A 27,484-nucleotide genomic window follows, 5' to 3' on the forward strand; every position below is an offset into this window, starting at 1 on the left:
AGCTAAATATATTTCTGTATGAGAGCGATTTCCCTGTTTTCGCTTTTTTTCCCGTATGTGGATATTTTCCTCGTCTTCCCGTTTTTTCTGCTCGGAGCTTTCTTCGTTTTCTTCTTGCGCGGATTTTTGTTCGTACATCTGCCTTTCGTAAGGGTCTTCTTCCAACTGCCTCCTCCGTGCTTGCGACCTCTCCTTTTAATCTTCATACCTTCATTTATGGCTACCTTGGAGACGGTGTCTGGGTTGTGTTCGATCTCCGACTTGGCTTGTTCTACTGCCTGTTCTACCGGACTCACGAGGTTTATATCCTTTGCAACGTCTACCACTCGTTCGACACGCGCCTTCGGGAGAGTTGACGTGTCACGTGGTGAGGAGTTGATGATCATCGGAGGATTTGATGCGGATCCTGGTGACATAGTCGTGACATTGTTTCTGGAGTTATTGTTTTGGTGAAAATAGGGGTTTATTTTCCCGTGCGCTACATCACCGTAATATTTCTTCCACGTGTTTGGATTCGGAATATATATCGTGTCGGTTGCGTTTGGTAGTGCGTCATCGGTATCCATATGGGTAAATGTTATGTAGTTAAAGGATATGGTCTCAGCTGCAGGGTGATAGACGAAATGTCAGTCAGAAAAGTGGCTGGATTGCCCCAGGCGTCCGTTATATAAACATCAAAGCGCTCCACGGTATCGTTAATTACTCTCACGTCGATGTCGTAGGGTTCGGAGAACGTAGCCTTCCACGTCGATGCTGTTGACTGTTGCACTCGTCTCAACAGAGGTTGACGTTGGCCGTGGACTATGATCGGTTCGCAAATGGAACAGAATATATACAACATTCCATTCAAAACATCTCGTTTCTTATTGGCGTTCTTCCTTCTGGCGTATACTTCTCGTAGCGATATGGTCCAATGTCCGTTAAGTCTGAGTGGTTGTTTCAGGTACACGGAAAATTTATAAGGTTTATTTTCAGGAAAATACTCGACGCTATCGTCGCTCTTAGTCACAATCCATTCCGTTGTTGACATCATTCTCTCACTACGTGTACGTTCTTGATTTGGTCAGCGTCGATCAATGAATTGAATTTCTTTGGATATCCCAACCACTTCACTAAAACACGTTTGGTCCTTTTCTTACTTCCTTTCTTACCGACGTATTTCGTTTTGAGTATTTGTTCAACTCGCCAATTCACTTCGTTGGGATCGTGAGGATATTTCTGCAACTCGTTTTGATAAAAGGATCCTTTAATGGGATCGGATTGGAGGTCTTCTATCCAGTATACGTGTATATCGTCTCTTCCGACCATTTCTGTTCGTATTCCTTCTCGAACGTTCTCTTGACCAATGATACTCTGACGTGGTCTCCTACATTAAATGCAAAGTTGCTGTTTCGTAGAGGTTTGATATTCGCTTTGTCCGCGTATATATCCAACCATATGCTAGCTTCGTTTGATGGTTTCACTTCCACGGGTGCTCTTCCTCTCAGGCTCCTGTGCGGGCGATGGTTGTAGTTATAAACAAGGTCTTGTAATACGTCGATGTACCTATGGGTATGAGTATACGTGAGGAATCTAGATCATAGATCTCAAAGTACGAATGAAACGTTCGGCGTAGTTCGCTTTAATGTCTGAGTTTTGCGTAACAAATTTTTTGACGTTAAATAGAGCGTAAATCCGTCGCACTGTTTGATTATTAAATTCCTTTCCTTTGTCCGTTCTTACACTGTATGGCGGTTTCTCCATGGATGACAATAGTTCCCTCATCGCTTTGGCGATCGTGTTTGATTCTTTATTTTCCATAGGTCGGACCCAGACATACCTCGAAAAGCAGTCGATTACGATGAGAATATACTTAATTCCATCGTTGTCTTGCGCTAACATAGAAACGTCGCATAAGTCGCCGTCTGCTTGTACGTACATTCCTCCCACGATGACTTTATTTCTTGAAAACCGTTTCTTTGGTAAACGATGTAGGTTGTAGGCGTCTTGCGTTCTCATCCATCTTCGTACGCCATGAGAAGAGACATTAGGGTTACGATCCTTCAGAGCGGCATAAATTTTTTTGTTCACCCGCGAAAGCGCCTGGTTTCCTGGGATCGTAGTATTCCTGATGATAATCAACCTGCATGACTATACTTTCCCACACCAACGTTAAACCGTCCGTTTGATATGGTTCATCCACTGGTCGGTTTTGACACTGGTGTCTCTGTAGTCTCTACATTGATATTTCAGAAAATATAATGGAGAGATGACGCGTAGATACGGATCACCATCCACGTACTGACGCCACTTCAGAATAACCGCGTCTTCGTCAATCGCTTTCATAGACGTATGAAAAAATGTACCGAAATCGTGCTCTGTCTCCCTCATACTTTTTTATGAATTTCCATACCACTAAGGCATATGCGCACGATAGATAGTATTCCAAATATGCCGTTACTCTCTCAGAGTCTATTTCGTCCACTTCTGTTGGTAAGTTCATTTCCTGTCCGCTATGATGTAAGGACTACGGTGATTGTACGCTGTCCGAGAATACATAAATGTGCACGGGCTTCCCCATGAGTCCGGCACGTCCACGGGTCGATATCGTAGCTTCTCTTCCAGATGGCGCACACACTCTCCTTTTGAATAATACCAACGTTGACTACATCCCAGTAGAGGAAAATGTAGGAAATCATGACAACAATACCAGTTACCTCCCAATTTCAATAGAAATCGATGAAGCGTGAGCGAGTGTACAATGGAGTGAGGTACTTGAATGTGCAGTGGACCGAAGAAGACTCCCTAAAGATGTGGTAACAAAGGGGACAAAGGAAGGTATTGAATTGAGCGGTGTGAATGGAGCGACGATGGTGTTCGTTGGGTTGGATAGGAAAAGTCCGTCTGCTTTATGACTGTCGTCTGCTAGCGAACCACTTCCGGTTTACACGTCCGAGGAAGGTTGCTGAAACAGTCTCGTTGCGTCGTTGCGGTGTGTGTGTGTGTGTGTGTGTGTGTGTGTCCCCGTCCGTGTGTGTGTGTGTGTGGTATTAAATGTAATCGGTATATTTAATACATTTGAATGAAATTGCGGTCATGTAGGAATGTATGTGCGTGTAGATTTTATGCATGTATCGGAACATGAAAGTATGACACCTTTCAATAGATCCATTACGGTTCTAACCACGGCATGAAACATTACTATGAGTGTGGCTAGCAGTTCGTATTTATAAACACATCGTAAGTAACAGATTTCTGATGAATGAACTCGCCCGCACACATGTCTAGGGTCAACATAACTCTGGGTATTTTCAGACCATCCAACTGTAAACAGTTACACGTTGATAACAGGAGGGTGTAGCGTTTGTTCGGAATGCACTCATCCTTGTAAAGGTAAATCCATGTAAAAATACGCGTTTAAACTCACAATTTAAATGATGGCATTACTTTTTAGATGTATTGCTATGGATGGGAGGTTCGTAGATCTGTGAAGTGTGTATCGATGTCTGTCTAGGGACTACACATATATTATCATCGAGGTATATAAGGATTATATTCTAAGTATGCAACCAAAAACCCCGACAAAACAAGCAATTCCATTCATATCATTTATTGATTCAAGTCAATCGGTTCTATACAAAGCTGTGATATACGAATGGACAATAGGATTCACTCTGGAACATTAAAGTCAACAGTTCAGTCACTCTAGACACAGGCTGCTGCTTCAAGGCGCGATTGTTTAAACGGCAAGTCCATGTTTTGAAACACATTTCGCACTGTTGAATATTCAGTTCACCTTTCCTATGCTGTTTTAAGGTTGAATGGTTATCAATAGTCTATGTTTTATCCACTGCCTTTAACGATGTCCGTCCAGGGGGTCCCAGTTTCACAACTCCTCTCACGTAGAGGAAAATTCGGCGTTTCTCATCGTTCAAGCGCCTCAGTGTATGAGGTGTTTTCAAAATATGAATCAAACTAGACGTGCGGCGTTGACTCGGCATTCTCTTCTGACTGTTAGACTGATATACTAATGATCGGTATTTATTTCCTATCTCCTTAGGCTTTTGTGATCTGTTGCGCATGCGCCAATGTCCTTTGAGACTGCTTACAGTTCAGTTCAAGATGTCTTACCTGTGTGACGCATGTTCTGGGTGGCTGCCCGTGGAAGCCAACGGTGAAGACCATCAAGGATTATTTACCTGTGTGTATTGAAAGACCAAATTAAAATACACATACCATCGCTTTTTAACGCATAGTCACAAGTGTGCTGTGAAGAAAAGAGTGTCTTCTAAGATTCCCTCCTGCACGTGTAAGATAGTATAAACTCTATGGTAGTGTAGCCTGACAAACAGTTTAACTCTCGCCAGCAAACGGGTTGGACGTGAACAACATGAAGAAAGCATCAGAGATTAGACTTAAACAATCGCGCCTTGAAGCAGCAGCCTGTGTCTAGAGTGACTGAACTGTTGACTTTAATGTTCCAGAGTGAATCCTATTGTCCATTCGTATATCACAGCTTTGTATAGAACCGATTGACTTGAATCAATAAATGATATGAATGGAATTGCTTGTTTTGTCGGGGTTTTTTTGGTTGCATACTTAGAATATAATCCTTATATACCTCGATGATAATATATGTGTAGTCCCTAGACAGACATCGATACACACTTCACAGATCTACGAACCTCCCATCCATAGCAATACATCTAAAAAGTAATGCCATCATTTAAATTGTGAGTTTAAACGCGTATTTTTACATGGATTTACCTTTACAAGGATGAGTGCATTCCGAACAAACGCTACACCCTCCTGTTATCAACGTGTAACTGTTTACAGTTGGATGGTCTGAAAATACCCAGAGTTATGTTGACCCTAGACATGTGTGCGGGCGAGTTCATTCATCAGAAATCTGTTACTTACGATGTGTTTATAAATACGAACTGCTAGCCACACTCATAGTAATGTTTCATGCCGTGGTTAGAACCGTAATGGATCTATTGAAAGGTGTCATACTTTCATGTTCCGATACATGCATAAAATCTACACGCACATACATTCCTACATGACCGCAATTTCATTCAAATGTATTAAATATACCGATTACATTTAATACCACACACACACACACACACACACACACCGCAACGACGCAACGAGACTGTTTCAGCAACCTTCCTCGGACGTGTAAACCGGAAGTGGTTCGCTAGCAGACGACAGTCATAAAGCAGACGGACTTTTCCTATCCAACCCAACGAACACCATCGTCGCTCCATTCACACCGCTCAATTCAATACCTTCCTTTGTCCCCTTTGTTACCACATCTTTAGGGAGTCTTCTTCGGTCCACTGCACATTCAAGTACCTCACTCCATTGTACACTCGCTCACGCTTCATCGATTTCTATTGAAATTGGGAGGTAACTGGTATTGTTGTCATGATTTCCTACATTTTCCTCTACTCATCCCAACACGACTTTGTCGTCGAAATGCAGTTTATGCCGTTGTGGTGGCTTGGCGACAATAACCCATTGATATTGTTTCGTATCCATCGCGAAATATACAATGAGTTCGGTGTTTGTATGTCTGTATTTTTTATGGTTCTCGTGAGTACGTATATTGTTTACTTACGAGTCGACTTCTGTGTACTTTTCTCGCTAGCTTCCCGGGGCTGGTGTTTACCGTACGCGGCGATGTGTTTGATTAGTGGGCGACGGTTGCTCGACGTGCCAGAGCTCGCTAATTGGGGTACCTCTTTTTTATAAAAAAATTTAACATAGGAATCCCCATTTAAAAATTCTGCCTTAGTGACACCTATACGACTACTGTCCACTATGGCCAACGATTTGCAGTCGATTGTTGCAAAGGTTTATAATTTTTTTCTGCTTGAAAAAGACAGAGGTAAACCTTTCATTAGTTTAGAAAAGGTTTATTACAGAACTTGTAGAGCTGTTGGTATGTCTTACCAACAAGTTTACAATATTGTAAACAAATCCGACAAGACAGGGACCGTCTCAAAAGCAAAACCGGGACGTAAAACCATCCTCGACAACTTTGACAAGGGAGTGCTTAGACGGGCGGTCTACAAACTTTATGAGAAGAAAAATATATATATTCTAAAGAAGCTACATCAGTAACTTCGTTAAATCTTTGGCCAATGTTCACAACTAGATTAAACTGACCGAATTACATCCATATTTTTGCAATGAAATATACTGTTGACATGCAAAACATTTATTAAAACGTTGCACATTTCTACAATCAATCGATAAGATAACACATGTGATAGGATTCTTTCCAATGTACAGTAATTCGTATGTTTATTTCAAAACAAACACACATACACAAATGATCCCTTACATAACCAATACGTATACTATACGTACACATATTCAACATTTTGCAGAAAACATCTATTGAGATGACCCCTCGCTCGAGCGTGTGCTCAGGTGTCAATTTCACCTGTCGATATCGTGGATGCTGATGACGTAACACAGGCAATTAATGTTTGTATCAAATAACGTCCCACTACCCCTTATTTTTCTAAGTTTTTGGTATTTTCATCAGTAAAAACACATTTTAGGGCATGTCTCAAAATTTATTCCCTCGGTCTACATTAGGTAGATGTTTCTTGAAGTGATATTTGTTATTTAAGTCAAAGAGAATTTTCTAGCATTTCCGACAGTACTTTAGTAAATGTATCATTCCTTTATTTACACTCGTGAAAAATGTTCACTACTTTCCAAAGTAAATTCAGTAAGTGAACATGTTTTTTTAAACTAAAGTGGTGAGCTCAATGTATTCAGTAATGAAATGGTGAGACGATACCATACTGCCAAAACAACGATAATTGGCGTAATCACTTCATAGGCTACCGGCAAGTCGGCCTGGCGCACCTCTCTCTGCATGTCTATTTGGTACAAATGTCGGCCTCGCAGGACGCCCCCGTTTAGACTTAGTTTTGTAGTGCAAGTCCGCAGAGGTATATGTCACAGATTCAATGACATGCATACTGCGTTCAGCAACATTACTGTGACTCCAAGACGAGCAGCCCTTTATTACAACATGTAGGGCAGGGCAACAGTTAAGCACTACCCTTTAAAGTGTTTTAGTCTGACATGGCCAAGGGTCGAATAGTCTTCGAGCAGACGCTCTACGACGACACCAAGACGCTGGTCTCTATCTGGCTTTGTATGGTTCACACCCATAACCCCTACATGCCACTACCCCTACACTCCAGTACCCCTACAGCTAGTTAAAACAACACCTAGCATTTACCTGTCTGATATAATAGACTAATCCTAAAGAGGGATTAGTGCATGGAGCATAGATGAGATCAAGGGATGCATAAATGTGATTAGTCTTTTGTGGCAAGGAAATTAGTGGTCTCATGATGAAAACAAACCTCAACCCTGAGTAGAAGAAACATACAATTGGAAAAGTGTTGTGATTGCTAAATGTTGTTAAGAAAAGTTGTTATAGTGCACTTTAATGTTACATATATTACAATGTTGAGAAGTTGAGAGAAATAAAACGTGGAGATGATACAGGAAATTGAGATTGTTCCATACAGTATATAAGTGCTGACATGAAACAAACATGGCATCAACATGGCTGGTCTTCGCAATGTTGAGTTTGTTATGTCACGGAGAGGTAGCCGTCAAGTTCTGTTGGATGGATATCTTCACACTAAGAATGTTGAGCGACAGACCTGTGTACACTGGAAGTGTGTGCAGTCAACATGCAAAGGAAGAGTCACAACTGTTGGCGATGTGGTAAGAAATACGACTGAACACAATCACCCACCAGAGGATAGCCAGAAGGTCCGGTTTGTCAGCAACCTGAGGAAGAGAGCCAGGGAGGAGTCAATACCGATGCGCACCATCTACAACAACGAGCTTACCAACCTGACTGATGACGAGATTCCACAACCGTTTGAATCGAGAAATTCCACACAGGCACCCGAACATCTACAGATTTGTAGAAGTCATCAGGAGAGTCGAACACGCCGAGAGAGTGAGGATTGCTCAGATTGACTTTGGTGCTGCGCCAACAAACAGAAAACGAGTGTACAGAGAGATCGACAACCGTCTGTGCAGACTCAAGGAACAGCTTCAGCGTGGACAGAAATCCCCTCTTCAGTTTCTTGACGCCGTCGGCTACCTGCTCAAGCTTGGATAGACTGTAACACTGACACTTGAACACTTGTGATAATGTAATAATGTGGTCTTTCTCTCATCCTGATATGTTGATATGAAACACTTGTGATAATGTGATCTTTTGTTCATCCTTATATGATGATATGAAAACACTGAATGTAAATAGACTGAAAAACTTGACAATTATTGATCTCAATGTGTGATGTATTAAGGTCACACTTTTGATAATGTAATAATTTGGTTTTTCTCTTATCCTGATGTGATATGAGATGAGATGATTAAAACACTGAATGTAAATAGACTGAAAAACTTGACAATTGATCTCAATGATGTGGTACTTTGTGATAACACATGTATTAAAGTCACTTTTAAAATCTGTCTTGTGTCATGTTGTGCATCTTAAGTGGACCAGTCCACTGTATGGAATAGGTAACAGGCAGGAGATTAGTTATGCAACAGACCATAAACTATGTTGTTATAAGCTGTAGGGGTAGTGGCATGTAGGGGTAATGGGAGGTTACCCTTTGTATGTATGAGTGTGTGTGTGTGTGTGCGTGCGTGCGTGCGTGCGCGTGTGTATGTATCTGTGGGTACACATATAAGAGATAGGGGACGTAGGAAAACGATATCTTCACGACCCTTTCCTTTTTATCAATTTACCGCACCACCCATTTGAAAATTTAAGCATGCATGTTCAGGGAGCGGTTTGCTATAAATGCAGTGTGCACATAGCCCCTTTTGGCGTATGTTATGTTGGCAGTCACAGCTAAAATTTGATAGTAGGCATAAATTAAGCTTTATTTTGACCACCAGTGAAATGCCCAAGCGTCCAGTGCCTCTGAACCAAAGATGGCAAATTATTGGTGTGCCCCAGACTGGTATGTCATGTCGTGCTATTGGAGCGTAATTAAAACTGAACATTGATCACACTGTCATCTGGTACCGGCGAAGAATGCACCGACGTCCCAGAAAAACCAATGACAGGGAAGATCGTGCTCTCGTACGCCATGCCGGACGAAGGTCTACTTGTACATAGCTGCGACATGGATGGCATCCATGCAACAGAGTGTCCATCAGCATCATACAGACGGCGGGAGGGCACGAGTTTGGAGGCAGAGAGGCATAACACATGATCAGAGGAACATTCAAGCTGAAGTTCCATTTGGGGGTAGATCTGTCATGGTGTCGAGGTGTTGTTCCTATGACTGTAAACTTGACCTCATCACAGTTCCCGGGGCATTGGATGGGCAGAGGTACCAGAACTTGATCCTGGACGGTGTTGTAGTGCCTCATTTCGATAACCATGTCTCGCCACCCGTCCAGTCTTCATGGACGATAATGCCAGACCACATCGTGCTCGAGCTGTTGTTCAGCATCTCCAACACAACGCCATTGAGACACTACCATGGCCAGCCAGAATTAGGGACATGAAACCTATTGAGCATTTGTGGGACATTTTGGGACGTAGGGTGAGAGCAAGGGATCCTCCAGTACAGAACCATCAGGAATTGACCCATGTATTGCATGATGAGTGGCAGCAGATCCCCCAACAGAGAATCAGACGTCTGGCGGTCAGCACGAGACACGGAGTAGGTTAACGTGACAGTGTGATTCATAAGCAGGATCACATTTGAAATATGCCCAACTCCCCCCCGGGATATCCCTCTCTCACTCTCTGTGCAGTAACTGTCACGTAGTGCTCACTGCATATGTTTGCAGGCGTCACGTGTTCTGCTCGCACAGCGACTTTACAACGTACGCTGCGGAAACATCGTATACCACACCTACATGTACAGTCAGCGGAGTTCACAGATATCTCATCTCTGGCAGGACCGTTCCAAGTGGACAGTCTTGCATTGGTTATACATTGAAACACACAAGGCCAACAGCGTGATTCGCAAACTTTATCAGGCAAGTAGAGCAGCCCGTTTGTTACCGGGCAACAGTAGGTGGTGGAAACCCGAGCTTGTGTCCAGGGCTGTCAACTGTTGTGGTTGGGACACTCCGTCAGATGTATGTTAATGTTGGTTTACTGAATCGGTAAATACGAGATCAGAGGTCTAAGGGAAGAGTCATCTATTCTGGAATCCTTTTTCAGTATGTATATTTAAATGTGCTTGACATTGTGACTACAGTACTGCATGTCTGCATATATGTCACATAGTTTATTTGCGTGAGGAGTCATGCTTGCATGAAACAGTGCTTGGACGGTAACTGGATTTCACAGCTTAACTGAATGATCGATGTGTCAGATATATGTGTCCTGATAGAAGTGTTCTGATATATGTGTCCTGATAGATGTGTTCTGATACATGTGTCCAGATACATGAGTCCAGATAGATGTGTTCTGATATATGTGTCCAGATATATGTGTTCTGATATATGGGGCGTGGTAGGCGAGCTGTCTAAGGCGCCAGGCTTGTGATCCATCGAGCTTGGAGGTACCGGGATCGAGCCCACCTGTGACCGGGTGTAAAAACCTTGCAGTCATCTTTGTGTGCAGACTCTTTCAGTGTTGTCACAACCCCTAGTGTACAAAGCACAACCCTGTGCACTTAAAAGAACCCACGAATCCTTTGGTATATGACCAGATGGAGGCCACATGAATACATGCAAACACCTATAGTTTGGCATGAAATGCATGTGGACCCGTTTTTGTGTAAATATCTCTTCATCCAATGACCCAATCGATCTCAAACTGTGCAAGAGGATGTTTTGTCAGACAACCTAATCACATTGTCAATCACCGATTTTATGCATTTGTATTAAAGAATCTGTCTACGTAACTGTCAACAAAATCAACAGCAGAACGCAGAAGGCTTACAGAGGGAGAGAGCCAATGACCTGTAACAGCGGTAGTGTTGGGTCATAAAGGTAAATGCACGTGCAGTTCATGATAGTTACCTGTGCACTGCACAGTGATAGACCGTTTGGATCATTCACATTGACTACTTCTACCTGTCATCATGAAAGCTTATTCAGATGATGCTAAAAGTTTAATTAGCAATGTGTTTAGTTTTTTATAAAAAGAGAGCAAACGTAGCAAACCGATTTATAAGGTGTCGGATTACATGAAACGTACAACTTTTGCTCCTGGCATGAAAGAGAACATCGCGCTAAAAATTGTGAAAAATAAACCAACAACCAATAAACAAACCCTTGTACAAAAAGGTAGGCATCCAAAGTTAGATTCTTTTGACATCAGGGTCATCAGCATAGCTGACCTACATTGACGAACGTTGACCTTTATGACCCAACACTGCCGCTGTTACAGGTCACTGGCTCCCTCCCTCTGCAAGCCTTCTGCGTTCTGCTGTTTATTTTGTTGACAGTTACATAGACAGATTCTTTAATACAAATGCATAAAATAGGTGATTTACAATGTGATTAGGTTGTCTGACAAAACATCCACTTGCACAGTTTGAGATCGATTGGGTCATTGGATGAAGAGATATTTACAAAAAACCGGGTCCACATGCATTTCATGCCAAACTATAGTTGCGGGTACAGCAACATGCAGAGAACTTGGGACAAAGTACTGTGACTGTGCGTCCCAGTCCACCCAGCTGTGCACTAGTTGTATGTTCCCCATGGAGTTGAGATTGAAAATACGATGTGCCGTTGAGATTGACATCCAATGAAGGGGGAAAAACAAAACGCTTTGAACATGTACATGGGATGGACTATAGCGCTATATTAATACCCATATAATATATGCGTCCTGATAGCTGTTTCAAATAGATGTGTCATTCAGACGTGTCAGATAGGTGTGTTCTGAGAGATGTGTCATATAGATGATAACTATTGGATGTTTCAGACGTGGCCTGATAAATGTGTTCTGATAGATGTGTCATATAGATATGCCATACAGATGATAACTATTGGATGTTTCAGACGTGGCCTGATAAATGTGTTCTGATAGATGTTTCAACATATATGTGTTCAGATAGATGTGTCGAGATAGGTGTGTTCTGATTGATGTGTCAGACATATGTTTCAAGATGGATGTGACCACATATATGTGTCGAGATAGGTGTGTTCTGATTGATGTGTCAGACATATGTTTCAAGATGGATGTGACCACATATATGTGTCGAGATATATGTGTTGTGATTGATGTGTCAGACATATGTTTCAAGATGGATGTGACCACATATATGTGTCGAGATATATGTGTTGTGATTGATGTGTCAGACATATGTTTCAAGATGGATGTGACCACATATATGTGTCGAGATAGGTGTGTTCTGATTGATGTGTCAGACATATGTTTCAAGATGGATGTGACCACATATATGTGTCGAGATATATGTGTTGTGATTGATGTGTCAGACATATGTTTCAAGATGGATGTGACCACATATATGTGTCGAGATAGGTGTGTTCTGACTGATGTGTCAGGCATATGGTTCAAGATGGATGTGACCACATATATGTGTCGAGATAGGTGTCTTCTGATTGATGTGTTAGACATATGTTTCAAGATGGATGTGACCACATATATGTGTCGAGATAGGTGTCTTCTGATTGATGTGTTAGACATATGTTTCAAGATGGATGTGACCACATATATGTGTCGAGATAGGTGTGTTCTGATTGATGTGTTAGACATATGTTTCAAGATGGATGTGACCACATATATGTGTCGAGATAGGTGTGTTCTGATTGATGTGTTAGACATATGTTTCAAGATGGATGTGACCACATATATGTGTCGAGATAGGTGTGCTCTGATTGATGTGTCAGACATATGTTTCAAGATGGATGTGACCACATATATGTGTCGAGATATATGTGTTGTGATTGATGTGTCAGACATATGTTTCAAGATGGATGTGACCACATATATGTGTCGAGATAGGTGTGCTCTGATTGATGTGTCAGACATATGTTTCAAGATGGATGTGACCACATATATGTGTCGAGATAGGTGTGTTGTGATTGATGTGTCAGACATATGTTTCAAGATGGATGTGACCACATATATGTGTCGAGATAGGTGTGTTCTGATTGATGTGTCAGACATATGTTTCAAGATGGATGTGACCACATATATGTGTCGAGATAGGTGTGTTCTGATTGATGTGTTAGACATATGTTTCAAGATGGATGTGACCACATATATGTGTCGAGATAGGTGTGTTCTGATTGATGTGTCAGACATATGTTTCAAGATGGATGTGACCACATATATGTGTCGAGATATATGTGTTGTGATTGATGTGTCAGACATATGTTTCAAGATGGATGTGACCACATATATGTGTCGAGATAGGTGTGCTCTGATTGATGTGTCAGACATATGTTTCAAGATGGATGTGACCACATATATGTGTCGAGATAGGTGTGTTGTGATTGATGTGTCAGACATATGTTTCAAGATGGATGTGACCACATATATGTGTCGAGATAGGTATGTTCTGATTGATGTGTTAGACATATGTTTCAAGATGGATGTGACCACATATATGTGTCGAGATAGGTGTGTTCTGATTGATGTGTTAGACATATGTTTCGAGATGGATGTGACCACATATATGTGTCGAGATAGGTGTGTTCTGATTGATGTGTTAGACATATGGTTCAAGATGGATGTGACCACATATATGTGTCGAGATAGGTGTGTTCTGATTGATGTGTCGGACATATGGTTCAAGATGGAATTGACCACATATATGTGTCGAGATAGGTGTGTTCTGATTGATGTGTCAGACATATGTTTCAAGATGGATGTGACCACATATATGTGTCGACATAGGTGTGTTCTGATTGATGTGTCAGACATATGTTTCAAGATGGATGTGACCACATATATGTGTCGAGATAGGTGTGTTCTGATTGATGTGTCAGACATATGGTTCAAGATGGATGTGACCACATATATGTGTCGAGATAGGTGTGTTCTGATTGATGTGTCAGACATATGTTTCAAGATGGATGTGACCACATATATGTGTCGAGATATATGTGTTGTGATTGATGTGTCAGACATATGGTTCAAGATGGATGTGACCACATATATGTGTCGAGATAGGTGTGTTCTGATTGATGTGTCAGACATATGTTTCAAGATGGATGTGACCACATATATGTGTCGAGATAGGTGTGTTCTGATTGATGTGTTAGACATATGTTTCAAGATGGATGTGACCACATATATGTGTCGAGATAGGTGTGTTCTGATTGATGTGTTAGACATATGTTTCAAGATGGATGTGACCACATATATGTGTCGAGATAGGTGTCTTCTGATTGATGTGTCAGACATATGTTTCAAGATGGATGTGACCACATATATGTGTCGAGATATATGTGTGTTGTGATTGATGTGTCAGACATATGTTTCAAGATGGATGTGACCACATATATGTCGAGAGATAGGTGTGCTCTGATTGATGTGTCAGACATATGTTTCAAGATGGATGTGACCACATATATGTGTCGAGATAGGTGTGTTCTGATTGATGTGTCAGACATATGTTTCAAGATGGATGTGACCACATATATGTGTCGAGATAGGTATGTTCTGATTGATGTGTTAGACATATGTTTCAAGATGGATGTGACCACATATATGTGTCGAGATAGGTGTGTTCTGATTGATGTGTCAGACATATGTTTCAAGATGGATGTGACCACATATATGTGTCGAGATAGGTGTGTTCTGATTGATGTGTCAGACATATGTTTCAAGATGGATGTGACCACATATATGTGTCGAGATAGGTGTGTTCTGATTGATGTGTCAGACATATGGTTCAAGATGGATGTGACCACATATATGTGTCGAGATAGGTGTGTTCTGATTGATGTGTCAGACATATGTTTCAAGATGGATGTGACCACATATATGTGTCGAGATATATGTGTTGTGATTGATGTGTCAGACATATGTTTCAAGATGGATGTGACCACATATATGTGTCGAGATAGGTGTGTTCTGATTGATGTGTCAGACATATGTTTCAAGATGGATGTGACCACATATATGTGTCGAGATAGGTGTGTTCTGATTGATGTGTCAGACATATGTTTCAAGATGGATGTGACCACATATATGTGTCGAGATAGGTGTGTTCAGACATATGTTTCAAGATGGATGTGACCACATATATGTGTCGAGATAGGTGTGTTCTGATTGATGTGTCAGACATATGTTTCAAGATGGATGTGACCACATATATGTGTCGAGATAGGTGTGTTCTGATTGATGTGTCAGACATATGTTTCAAGATGGATGTGACCACATATATGTGTCGAGATAGGTGTGTTCTGATTGATGTGTTAGACATATGTTTCAAGATGGATGTGACCACATATATGTGTCGAGATAGGTGTGTTCTGATTGATGTGTTAGACATATGTTTCAAGATGGATGTGACCACATATATGTGTCGAGATAGGTGTGTTCTGATTGATGTGTCAGACATATGGTTCAAGATGGATGTGACCACATATATGTGTCGAGATATATGTGTTGTGATTGATGTGTCAGACATATGTTTCAAGATGGATGTGACCACATATATGTGTCGAGATAGGTGTGTTCTGATTGATGTGTCAGACATATGTTTCAAGATGGATGTGACCACATATATGTGTCGAGATAGGTGTGTTCTGATTGATGTGTCAGACATATGTTTCAAGATGGATGTGACCACATATATGTGTCGAGATAGGTGTGTTCTGATTGATGTGTCAGACATATGTTTCAAGATGGATGTGACCACATATATGTGTCGAGATAGGTGTGTTCTGATTGATGTGTTAGACATATGTTTCAAGATGGATGTGACCACATATATGTGTCGAGATAGGTGTGTTCTGATTGATGTGTCAGACATATGTTCAAAGATGGATGTGACCACATATATGTGTCGAGATAGGTGTGTTCTGATTGATGTGTCAGACATATGTTTCAAGATGGATGTGACCACATATATGTGTCGAGATAGGTGTGTTCTGATTGATGTGTCAGACATATGTTTCAAGATGGATGTGACCACATATATGTGTCGAGATAGGTGTGTTCTGATTGATGTGTCAGACATATGTTTCAAGATGGATGTGACCACATATATGTGTCGAGATATATGTGTTGTGATTGATGTGTCAGACATATGTTTCAAGATGGATGTGACCACATATATGTGTCGAGATAGGTGTGTTCTGATTGATGTGTCAGACATATGTTTCAAGATGGATGTGACCACATATATGTGTCGAGATAGGTGTGTTGTGATTGATGTGTCAGACATATGTTTCAAGATGGATGTGACCACATATATGTGTCGAGATAGGTGTGTTCTGATTGATGTGTTAGACATATGTTTCAAGATGGATGTGACCACATATATGTGTCGAGATAGGTGTGTTCTGATTGATGTGTTAGACATATGTTTCAAGATGGATGTGACCACATATATGTGTCGAGATAGGTGTGTTCTGATTGATGTGTCAGACATATGGTTCAAGATGGATGTGACCACATATATGTGTCGAGATAGGTGTGTTCTGATTGATGTGTCAGACATATGTTTCAAGATGGATGTGACCACATATATGTGTCGAGATAGGTGTGTTCTGATTGATGTGTCAGACATATGTTTCAAGATGGATGTGACCACATATATGTGTCGAGATAGGTGTGTTCTGATTGATGTGTCAGACATATGTTTCAAGATGGATGTGACCACATATATGTGTCGAGATATATGTGTTGTGATTGATGTGTCAGACATATGTTTCAAGATGGATGTGACCACATATATGTGTCGAGATAGGTGTGTTCTGATTGATGTGTCAGACATATGTTTCAAGATGGATGTGACCACATATATGTGTCGAGATAGGTGTGTTGTGATTGATGTGTCAGACATATGTTTCAAGATGGATGTGACCACATATATGTGTCGAGATAGGTGTGTTCTGATTGATGTGTTAGACATATGTTTCAAGATGGATGTGACCACATATATGTGTCGAGATAGGTGTGTTCTGATTGATGTGTTAGACATATGTTTCAAGATGGATGTGACCACATATATGTGTCGAGATAGGTGTGTTCTGATTGATGTGTCAGACATATGGTTCAAGATGGATGTGACCACATATATGTGTCGAGATAGGTGTGTTCTGATTGATGTGTCAGACATATGTTTCAAGATGGATGTGACCACATATATGTGTCGAGATAGGTGTGTTCTGATTGATGTGTCAGACATATGTTTCAAGATGGATGTGACCACATATATGTGTCGAGATAGGTGTGTTCTGATTGATGTGTCAGACATATGGTTCAAGATGGATGTGACCACATATATGTGTCGAGATAGGTGTGTTCTGATTGATGTGTCAGACATATGTTTCAAGATGGATGTGACCACATATATGTGTCGAGATATATGTGTTCTGATTGATGTGTCAGACATATGTTTCAAGATGGATGTGACCACATATATGTGTCGAGATAGGTGTGTTCTGATTGATGTGTCAGACATATGTTTCAAGATGGATGTGACCACATATATGTGTCGAGATAGGTGTGTTCTGATTGATGTGTCAGACATATGTTTCAAGATGGATGTGACCACATATATGTGTCGAGATAGGTGTGTTCTGATTGATGTGTCAGACATATGTTTCAAGATGGATGTGACCACATATATGTGTGCGACATAGTCGAGTGTGTTCTGATTGATGTGTTAGACATATGTTTCAAGATGGATGTGACCACATATATGTGTCGAGATAGGTGTGTTCTGATTGATGTGTTAGACATATGGTTCAAGATGGATGTGACCACATATATGTGTAGAGATAGGTGTGTTCTGATTGATGTATCAGACATATGGTTCAAGATGGATGTGACCACATATATGTGTCGAGATAGGTGTGTTCTGATTGATGTGTCAGACATATGTTTCAAGATGGATGTGACCACATATATGTGTCGAGATAGGTGTGTTCTGATTGATGTGTCAGACATATGTTTCAAGATGGATGTGACCACATATATGTGTCGAGATAGGTGTGTTCTGATTGATGTGTCAGACATATGGTTCAAGATGGATGTGACATAGGTGTGTTCTGATTGATGTGTCAGACATATGGTTCAAGATGGATGTGACCACATATATGTGTCGAGATAGGTGTGTTCTGATTGATGTGTCAGACATATGTTTCAAGATGGATGTGACCACATATATGTGTCGAGATAGGAATGTTCTGATTGATGTGTTAGACATATGGTTCAAGATGGATGTGACCACATATATGTGGCGACATAGGTGTCTTCTGATTGATGTGTCAGATTGTGTCGAAGAAGGTGTGTCAGAAACTTTACTGAAGTTGATCTATCTCCAGACTTGTCTCCTTGCATCACGTGGGTCCTGACATATCACTGTCCACTGTTACTTGCAACTTTCCATTGCAACAGAGCGACCTTAGTAGAAGACAAAGCACATATAATTACAATGTCAGTTCACATTTTCCCTTTTTTGCAGTTTCTGTTTTTATACATGGGTGTGTTTTTCCTTACGGGAAAAGGCGCATGTTCCTTCTCATTGCATGGTGTCCAAGAAAACATGCTTCCGTGTTGCGCAGTGATTTCGTTAAGTCAGTTTACTGGTTTGGCCCTGATTCTAATGTTTGCTTTGCACAACATGACTTTCACCACATGACACATGAAACATGCAGCCACCGGCGTTGTCCACATACATTATGTTAGCGCACTGTGATTTATCGGAAATAATATGTTCAAAGTGGTGCTATATACCAGTCACTCACTCAACTGACGACGCCTAGCTAGCGACAAAACGTGTGTTTAACATCTACAATTTTCCGCGCGTCTGGCTTTCAGTCCTCACTGACACGCCATTTCATAACTGAAATATGTTTCCTAGAGGCATTGAACCGCTCTCATTCAGTCTTACCAGACAGAGGGTTTAATAACTGACAACCAGGGAATTGTCCCTGTATAGTTTACTGCAGCCGAGAGGAAATAGTCAAGGGAGTAAATGTTTGCTTTTGCGTCGTCAATACTGAAACAATTTTTCAAACAAAGTACCTTACGTTTTTCTGTTCTTATCATCTTGTTAGTAGAGGGCTGGCCAGGCCTCAGGTCAAACTATCTTAGCAGATATGACACGCCTGTAAAGTATCAAAGTCCGACTGGTTTGCATAACTCCACCGACGAACAACCACGGCACGAGGAAGCAGCATGGTGTCAAACCTGACGGATAAATCGAGCTTATCTCAGACAGGTCGACCCCTCCACAAAACCGATGACACGGTATATTTTGAGTTGAGTGAGTGAAAAGTGTAACAAAGTGTTTTCGAAATGAAAGTGTGACCTGAACAAACTTATTGGTAGCGCATGACCGAACGTTTTGCTGTCTAGTTGCGATAGGTGCCATGAGCACCCTCCAACCAAAATTTCCACCTCCTATGCCATATTGGAACTTAAACTCCTCACTTTCTCATTTGTTTACAGACAGACACGCCGTTTAAATTGCAGAAAACTAGTGCCTATCTTAAGGACAGTATATCACTTTACATATTTCATATCCTACCGCCACCCTTCCCTCAACTACAACACCCTTATACAGGACGACTTCAACCCCCATAGGACAGCATAAAGAAATAAGCATAACGTCAAATGCCACATGTTGTCATGCGTCATGTTTATAATTTCTGTTACAGAGCCCATTATGGACGTGCAGTGTCGCATCGTATTTTTCTTGGTCATTACGCAAGCTTCGGCCAACGTAAACCAATGTTCGAAACATTGCGTGTGTAGCGAGGCGAAGCGTGTCATGTCCTGCCATGGAGCGGTCCTCACCTATATGCCAAGGGCACCAAGCTACGTCAGCAGGTACGAGCTGAGCAGCGCCGGTATTGATCAGTTGACCAGAGAGCACACGGAAAACCTCACACACTGTGTCCTCAAACACTTGATCCTCAAGAATAACAACATCACCGGTATCGACCCTGATGCATTTGTTGATCTACACTATTTGCAGAAACTGTTTTGGGAGCAGGATTTCTTTCCTCTTTCCCACTTTGAACTGTTGCTTGCACACGTTTCCCGTAACATCAGTGATATTTCGATATCAGCGGTGACCCTTGACAAGTATGTAGCATCTGCCTCCAGCTTTCAAAGCCTTGAGAATCTTCAAGCGTTGAAGCTAAACATGCATCAGTTACAATCCTTCAATGCAACAGGTTTAAGTAAACTGGTCAACTTGACTAGTTTGGATTTAGGTACGAACAGATTGAGCAGGTTCTCAGTCACCGAGTTCGTGCCGAAATTGAAACACTTAAATCTGGGGCAAAATGACCTGACGGAGATTCCTCAACTTTGTTTAAACAAGTCTGTCCCAACAATTCCAAGACTGTCCAGACTTATTCTACAAAACAATGCTATCCGAATTTTGGAAACACGTGGTATATCCTGCTTGAAGAACATGAAGAAGTTGGTACTTTCCCAAAACAGAATCGAGATATTGAACCATAACGTTTTTACCGCATTAACGCAACTGACAGAACTTCAGTTGTCAAGGCTGACGTCGTTACAATACGTAGAGGATTTGGCGTTCAATTCGACATCTTTATCTAAAATACTTTTACCGAGAATCCTAAAATGACAAAGAGGAAATTCAAGCCTGCGTCTTTGTTTTCTGAAACTCCTAACCTTGCAACACTAGATCTCACCAACACTAAGCTAGATATAAGTGTGAAGGAATTGAAGGCGTTACTCCTTACCCTTAAAAATGTTAAACACCTCACGATGCAGAAAACATTTATCAAGGAATTGCCAACAGGAGTTTTTTCAAAATTAACAAAACTGGAAAATGTCACATTTTCAGGAAATATGTTAACAGGATGGAATAAAGACGTATTTGCCAACGTCACTAACATAAAGCACATATTCTTTGACGGATGCAACATAAAGACGATCAATGAAAGCTCTCTACCGTTGGAATTCCGCTTGAGCGTAAAAGAAATTGACTTAGCTAATAACCCCTTCGTGTGTACCTGTGATTTGTTGTGGTTCAAAACATGGCTGGATGAAGTCAGGGCTAATGGGAGCATTACATTTTCCCAGTACCCACACAGATACCAATGCAGAGCACCGAATATCCAAGCTCTCAGTCTTGAGGATTTCCATCCTACAGAAAAATCATGCACAATCACAAATCTGTACACAATCATTCTGACAATCGTATTGTCTGTGAGTCTGGTCATCACTGTAACAATTCTTGTAGTGTATCGGTACCGATGGTACCTCCTGTACTGGATATCACTGTTCAGACGACGGCGACGTCGAAGCAAACGTGAAACAGAAGAGAAGCAATACGACGCCTTTGTATCCTACAGCAACCCCGATGGGGACTGGGTCTATGACGAGCTTCTGGACTTCCTGGAAAGGGAGGTTGGGTTGTGTCTGTGTGAACACAGCAGAGACTTCCAAATAGGGACCTACATTGTCGACAACGTGATGGGAGCCTTGGACAGCAGTAGAAAGACCATTCTGGTAATCTCTAATGAGTACATGAAGAGCGACTGGTGCCAGTTTGAGCTTCAGATGGCTCTGTACTCATTTCTCAAACATGAAATTGACATTGTGGTGATTCTACTTGACCAGATCAAAGCAGATCACGTGACGTCATCACTTCGAGCACTGATGATGTCTACCAGTATCATGCAATGGTGTAGTGATACTGAGGCCAAGGAACTTTTTAAGGAGAGGTTAAGAAACATTATGTGTGAAGGTGACATTATTGGCTCAAGAGACCAGGCAGACCCTAACATGCACACAGATCCTGCAGATGATGAAATCCTGGTACAATGAAAGTATTCCACCCGTGCTTGTGTAACACACCATTGTGTTGTGATGTTAGACTGATACTCCAGACAGCTGTACGTACAATTCAGTGATGGGGACGACGGTGGCAGCAGACAGACACTGCAATTCGCTGTGCAAAGCCGCATCAGCTGTGGACAGTACCTAGAAACCCATTGCAGACAGTATTTAGAAACCCATTGTGGACAGTATCTAGAAACCCATTCTGACATTATCTGAAAATCATTGTGAGTGAACCATCATCAGTAGGACTATAGTTTGGCATGAAATGCATGTGGACCCGGTTTTTTGTAAATATCTCTTCATCCAATGACCCAATCGATCTCAAACTGTGCAAGTGGATGTTTTGTCAGACAACCTAATCACATTGTAAATCACCGATTTTATGCATTTGTATTAAAGAATCTGTCTATGTAACTGTCAACAAAAAAAATAGCAGAACGCAGAATGCTTGCAGAGGGAGGGAGCCAATGACCTGTAACAGCGGCACAATGAAGATATACTTGAGTAAACATCACCACAATATAGATATACTGGAGTAAACATCACCACAATATAGATATACTGGAGTAAACATCAACACAATGTAGTTATACTGGAGTAACCATATCCACAGTGTAGATATACTTGAGTAATCATTACCGAAGTATAGATATACTGGAGTAAACATCCCCACAATGTAGATATACTGGAGTAAACATCACGACAATGTAGATATACTGGAGTAACTATAACACCACAATGTAGATATACTGGAGTAAACATCACAACAATATTGATATACTGGAGTAAACATCACCACAATGTAGGTATACTGCAGTAACCATCACCGAATTATAGACATACTGGTGGAAACATCACAACAATGTATGTATACTGGTTTAAACATCACACCTTAAGGTAAATATACTGGAGTAAATATCACCATAATGTAGATATACTGGAGTAACCATAACCACAATGAAGATATACTGGAGTAAACATCACCACAAAGTAGATATACTAGATTAAACATCACCACAATGTATATATACTGATGTAATCATCACCACAATGTAGATATATTGGAGTAATCATCACCGAAGTAAAGATATACTAGAGTAAACATCACCACAACCATAAATATACTGGAGTAAACATCATTACACTGTAGATATACTGGAGTAACCATCACGACAGAATGTAGATATACTGGAGTAAACATCACCACAATGTAGATATACTGCAGTAAACATCACCACAATATAGATATACTGGAGTAAACATCACCACAATGTAGTTATACTGGAGTAACCATACCCACAGTGTAGATATACTTGAGTAATCATTACCGAAGTAAAGATATACTAGAGTAAACATCCCCACAATGTAGATATACTGGAGTAAACATCACCACAATGTAGATATACTAGGGTAATCATGATTACAATGTGGATGTACTGGACAAACCATCATCACCATGGAGGTATACTGGAGTAAACATCACGACAATGTAGATATACTGGAGTAACTAAAACACCACAATGTAGATATACTGGAGTAAACATCACAACAATATTGATATACTGGAGTAAACATCACCACAATGTAGGTATACTGCAGTAATCATCACCGAAGTATAGACATACTGGTGGAAACATCACCACAATGTATGTATACTGGTTTAAACATCACACCTTAAGGTAAATATACTGGAGTAAATATCACCATAATGTAGATATACTGGAGTAAACATAACCACAATGAAGATATACTGGAGTAAACATCACCACAATGTAGATATACTAGATTAAACATCACCACAATGTATATATACTGGTGTAATCATCACCACAATGTAGATATAACGGAGTAACCATCACCACAATGTAGATATATTGGAGTAATCATCACCGAAGTAAAGATATACTAGAGTAAACATCACAACCACCATAAATATACTGGAGTAAACATCATTACACTGTAGAGATACTGGAGTAACCATCACACCAGAATGTAGATATACTGGAGTAAATCTCACCACAATGTAAATATACTGCAGTAAATATTACCACAATGCAGATATACTGGAGTACCCATCATCACATTATAGATATACTTGAGTAAACATCAAAACAATGGAGATATACTAGAGTAAACATCACCACAATATAGATATACTGGAGTAAACATCACCACGATGTAGATATGCTGCAGTAAACATCATTACAGTGTAGATATACTGGAGTAAACATCACAACAGTGTAGTTATACTGGAGTAACTATCATCACCATGTAGGTATACTGGAGTAAACATCACCACAGTGTAGATATACTGGAGTAAACATCATTACAGTGTAGATATACTGGAGTAAACATCACAACAATGTAGATATACTGGAGTAAACATCACCACAATGTGGATATACTGGAGTAACTATAACACCACAATGTAGATATACTGGAGTAAACATCACAACAATATTGATATACTGGAGTAAACATCACCACAATGTAGGTATGCTGCAGTAACCATCACCGAATTATAGACATACTGGTGGAAACATCACAACAATGTATGTATACTGGTTTAAACATCACACCTTAAGGTAAATATACTGGAGTAAATTTCACCATAATGTAGATATACAGGAGTAACCATCACACTACAATGTGAATATACTGGAGTAAACATCACCACAATGCAGATATACTGGAGTAAACATTACCACAATGTAGATACACTGGAATAAACATCATTACAGTGTAGATATACTGGAGTAAACATCACCACAATGTAGATATACTGGAGTAAACATCATTACACTGTAGATATACTGGAGTAACCATCACACCACAATGTAGTTATACTGGAGTAAACATCATCACAATGTAGATATACTTCAGTAAACATGACCACAATGCAGATATACTGGCGTAAACTTCACCACAATATAGATATACTGGAGTAAACATCACCACAATGTAGATATACTGCAGTAACCATCATTGCAGTGTAGATATACTGGAGTAAACATCATCACAATATAGATATACTTCAGTAAACATCACCACAATGCAGATATACTGGAGTAAACATCACCACAATATAGATATACTGGAGTAAACATCACCACAATGTAGATATACTGCAGTAAACATCATTACAGTGTAGATATACTGCAGTAAACATCACAAGAATGTAGATATACTGGAGTAACCATCATTACACTGTACTGACTGACTGAGTTTAGTTTTACGCCGCTTTTAGCAATATTCCAGCAATATTACGGCGGGCATTACAATGTAGATATACTGGAGTAACTATCACAACACAATGTAGATATACTGGTGTAAACATCATGACAGTGTAGATATACTGGAGTAAACATCACCACAATGTAGATATACTGCAGTAAACATTATTACAGTGTAGATATACTGGAGTAAACATAAGAACAATGAAGATATACTGGAGTAAACATCATTACAATGTAGATATACTGGAGTGATCATCACACCGAATTATAGACATACTGTAGATATACACCACAATGTAGTAACCATCACACTACAATGTAGATATACTGGAGTAAATATCACCACAATGTAGATATCCTACAATGCAGATATACTGGAGTAATACTGCAGTAATCATCACCGAAGTGTAGATATACTGGTGTAATCATCACCACAATGTAGATATAACGGAGTAAACATCCACACAATGTATATATACTGCAGTAAACATCATTACAGTGTAGATATACTGGAGTAAACATCACAACAATGTAGTATACTGGAGTATCATTACAGTGTAGATATACTGGAGTAAACATCACAAGAATGTAGATATACTGGAGTAACCATCATCACCATGAAGGGGAAAATGGAGTAAACATCACCACAATGTGGATATACTGGAGTAAACATCATTACAGTGTAGATATACTGGAGTAAACATCACAACAATGTAGATATACTGGAGTAAACATCAACACAATGTGGATATACTGGAGTAACTATAACACCACAATGTAGTTAAAAGTGGAGTAAACATCACAACAATATTGATATACTGGAGTAAACATCACCACAATGTAGGTATACTCTAGTGATCATCACCGAATTATAGACATACTGGTGGAAACATCACCACAATGTATGTATACTGGTTTAAACATCACACCTTAAGGTATATATACTGGAGTAAATATCACCACAATGTAGATATCCTAGATTAAACACCACCACAGTGTATACTGTATATATATACTGCAGTAATCATCACCGAAGTGTAGATATACTGGTGTAATCATCACCACAATGTAGATATAACGGAGTAACCATCCACACAATGTATATATACTGCAGTAAACATCATTACAGTGTAGATATACTGGAGTAAACATCACAATAATGTAGATATACTGGAGTAACCATCATTACACTGTAGATATAGTGGAGTAAACATCACCACAATGTGGATATGCTGTAGTAAACATCATTACAGTGTAGATATACTGGAGTAAACATCACCACAAAGTAGATATACTTGAGTAAACATCGTAACAGTGTAGATATACTGGAGTAAACATCACCACAATGTGGATATACTGCAGTAAACATCATTACAGTGAAGATATACTGGAGTAAACATAACAACAATGAAGGTATACTGGAGTAAACATCATTACACTGTAGATATACTGGAGTAACCATCACACCACAATGAAGATATACTGCAGTAACCATCATTACAGTGTAGATATACTGGAGTAAACATCACCACAATGTAGATATACTGGAGTAAACATCGTTACAGTGTAGATATACTGGAGTAACCATCACACCACAATGAAGATATACTGGAGTAAACATCACCGCAATGTAGATATGCTGCAGTAAACATCACCACAATGCAGATATACTGGAGTAACAATCACCACAATATAGATATACTGGAGTAAACATCGTTACAGTGTAGATATACTGGAGTAAACATACTAGAGTAAACATCACCACAATGTAGATATACTGGAGTAAACATCACCATAATGCAGACATGCTGGAGTAAACATCACCACAATATAGATATACTGGAGTAAACATCACCACAATGTATATATACTGGAGTAAACATCGTTACAGTGTAGATATACTGGAGTAAACATCACCACAATGTAGATATACTGGAGTAAACATCACCATAATGCAGACATCTGGAGTAAACATCACCACAATATAGATATACTGGAGTAAACATCACCACAATGTATATATACTGGAGTAAACATCACACCACAGTGTAGATATACTGGAGTAAACATCACCGCAATGTATATATACTGCAGTAAACATCATTACAGTGTAGATATACTGGAGTAAACATCATTGCAGTGTTGATATACTGGAGTAAACATCACAAGAATGTAGATATACTTGAGTAAACATCACCACAATGTAGATATACTGGAGTAAACATCACCACAATATAGATATACT

At 40.1% G+C, this 27,484-nt stretch overlaps 1 protein-coding gene across 1 annotated transcript; it reads left to right on the top strand.

Moving 5' to 3' along the window:
• The first annotated feature begins 19,839 nt into the window (after positions 1-19,839).
• On the top strand, positions 19,840-22,276 carry LOC124282975 (toll-like receptor 13). The gene has a single exon (XM_046719028.1). The coding sequence runs from the start codon at positions 20,777-20,779 to the stop codon at positions 21,986-21,988; it is 1,212 nt and encodes a 403-aa protein (XP_046574984.1). The 5' UTR covers positions 19,840-20,776; the 3' UTR covers positions 21,989-22,276.
• Positions 22,277-27,484: the final 5,208 nt, after the last annotated feature.

Source organism: Haliotis rubra, unplaced genomic scaffold (genome assembly GCF_003918875.1).
Source record: "Haliotis rubra isolate DU_JTF1 unplaced genomic scaffold, ASM391887v1 Scf308, whole genome shotgun sequence".
NCBI classification, from domain to species: Eukaryota; Metazoa; Mollusca; class Gastropoda; order Lepetellida; family Haliotidae; genus Haliotis; species Haliotis rubra.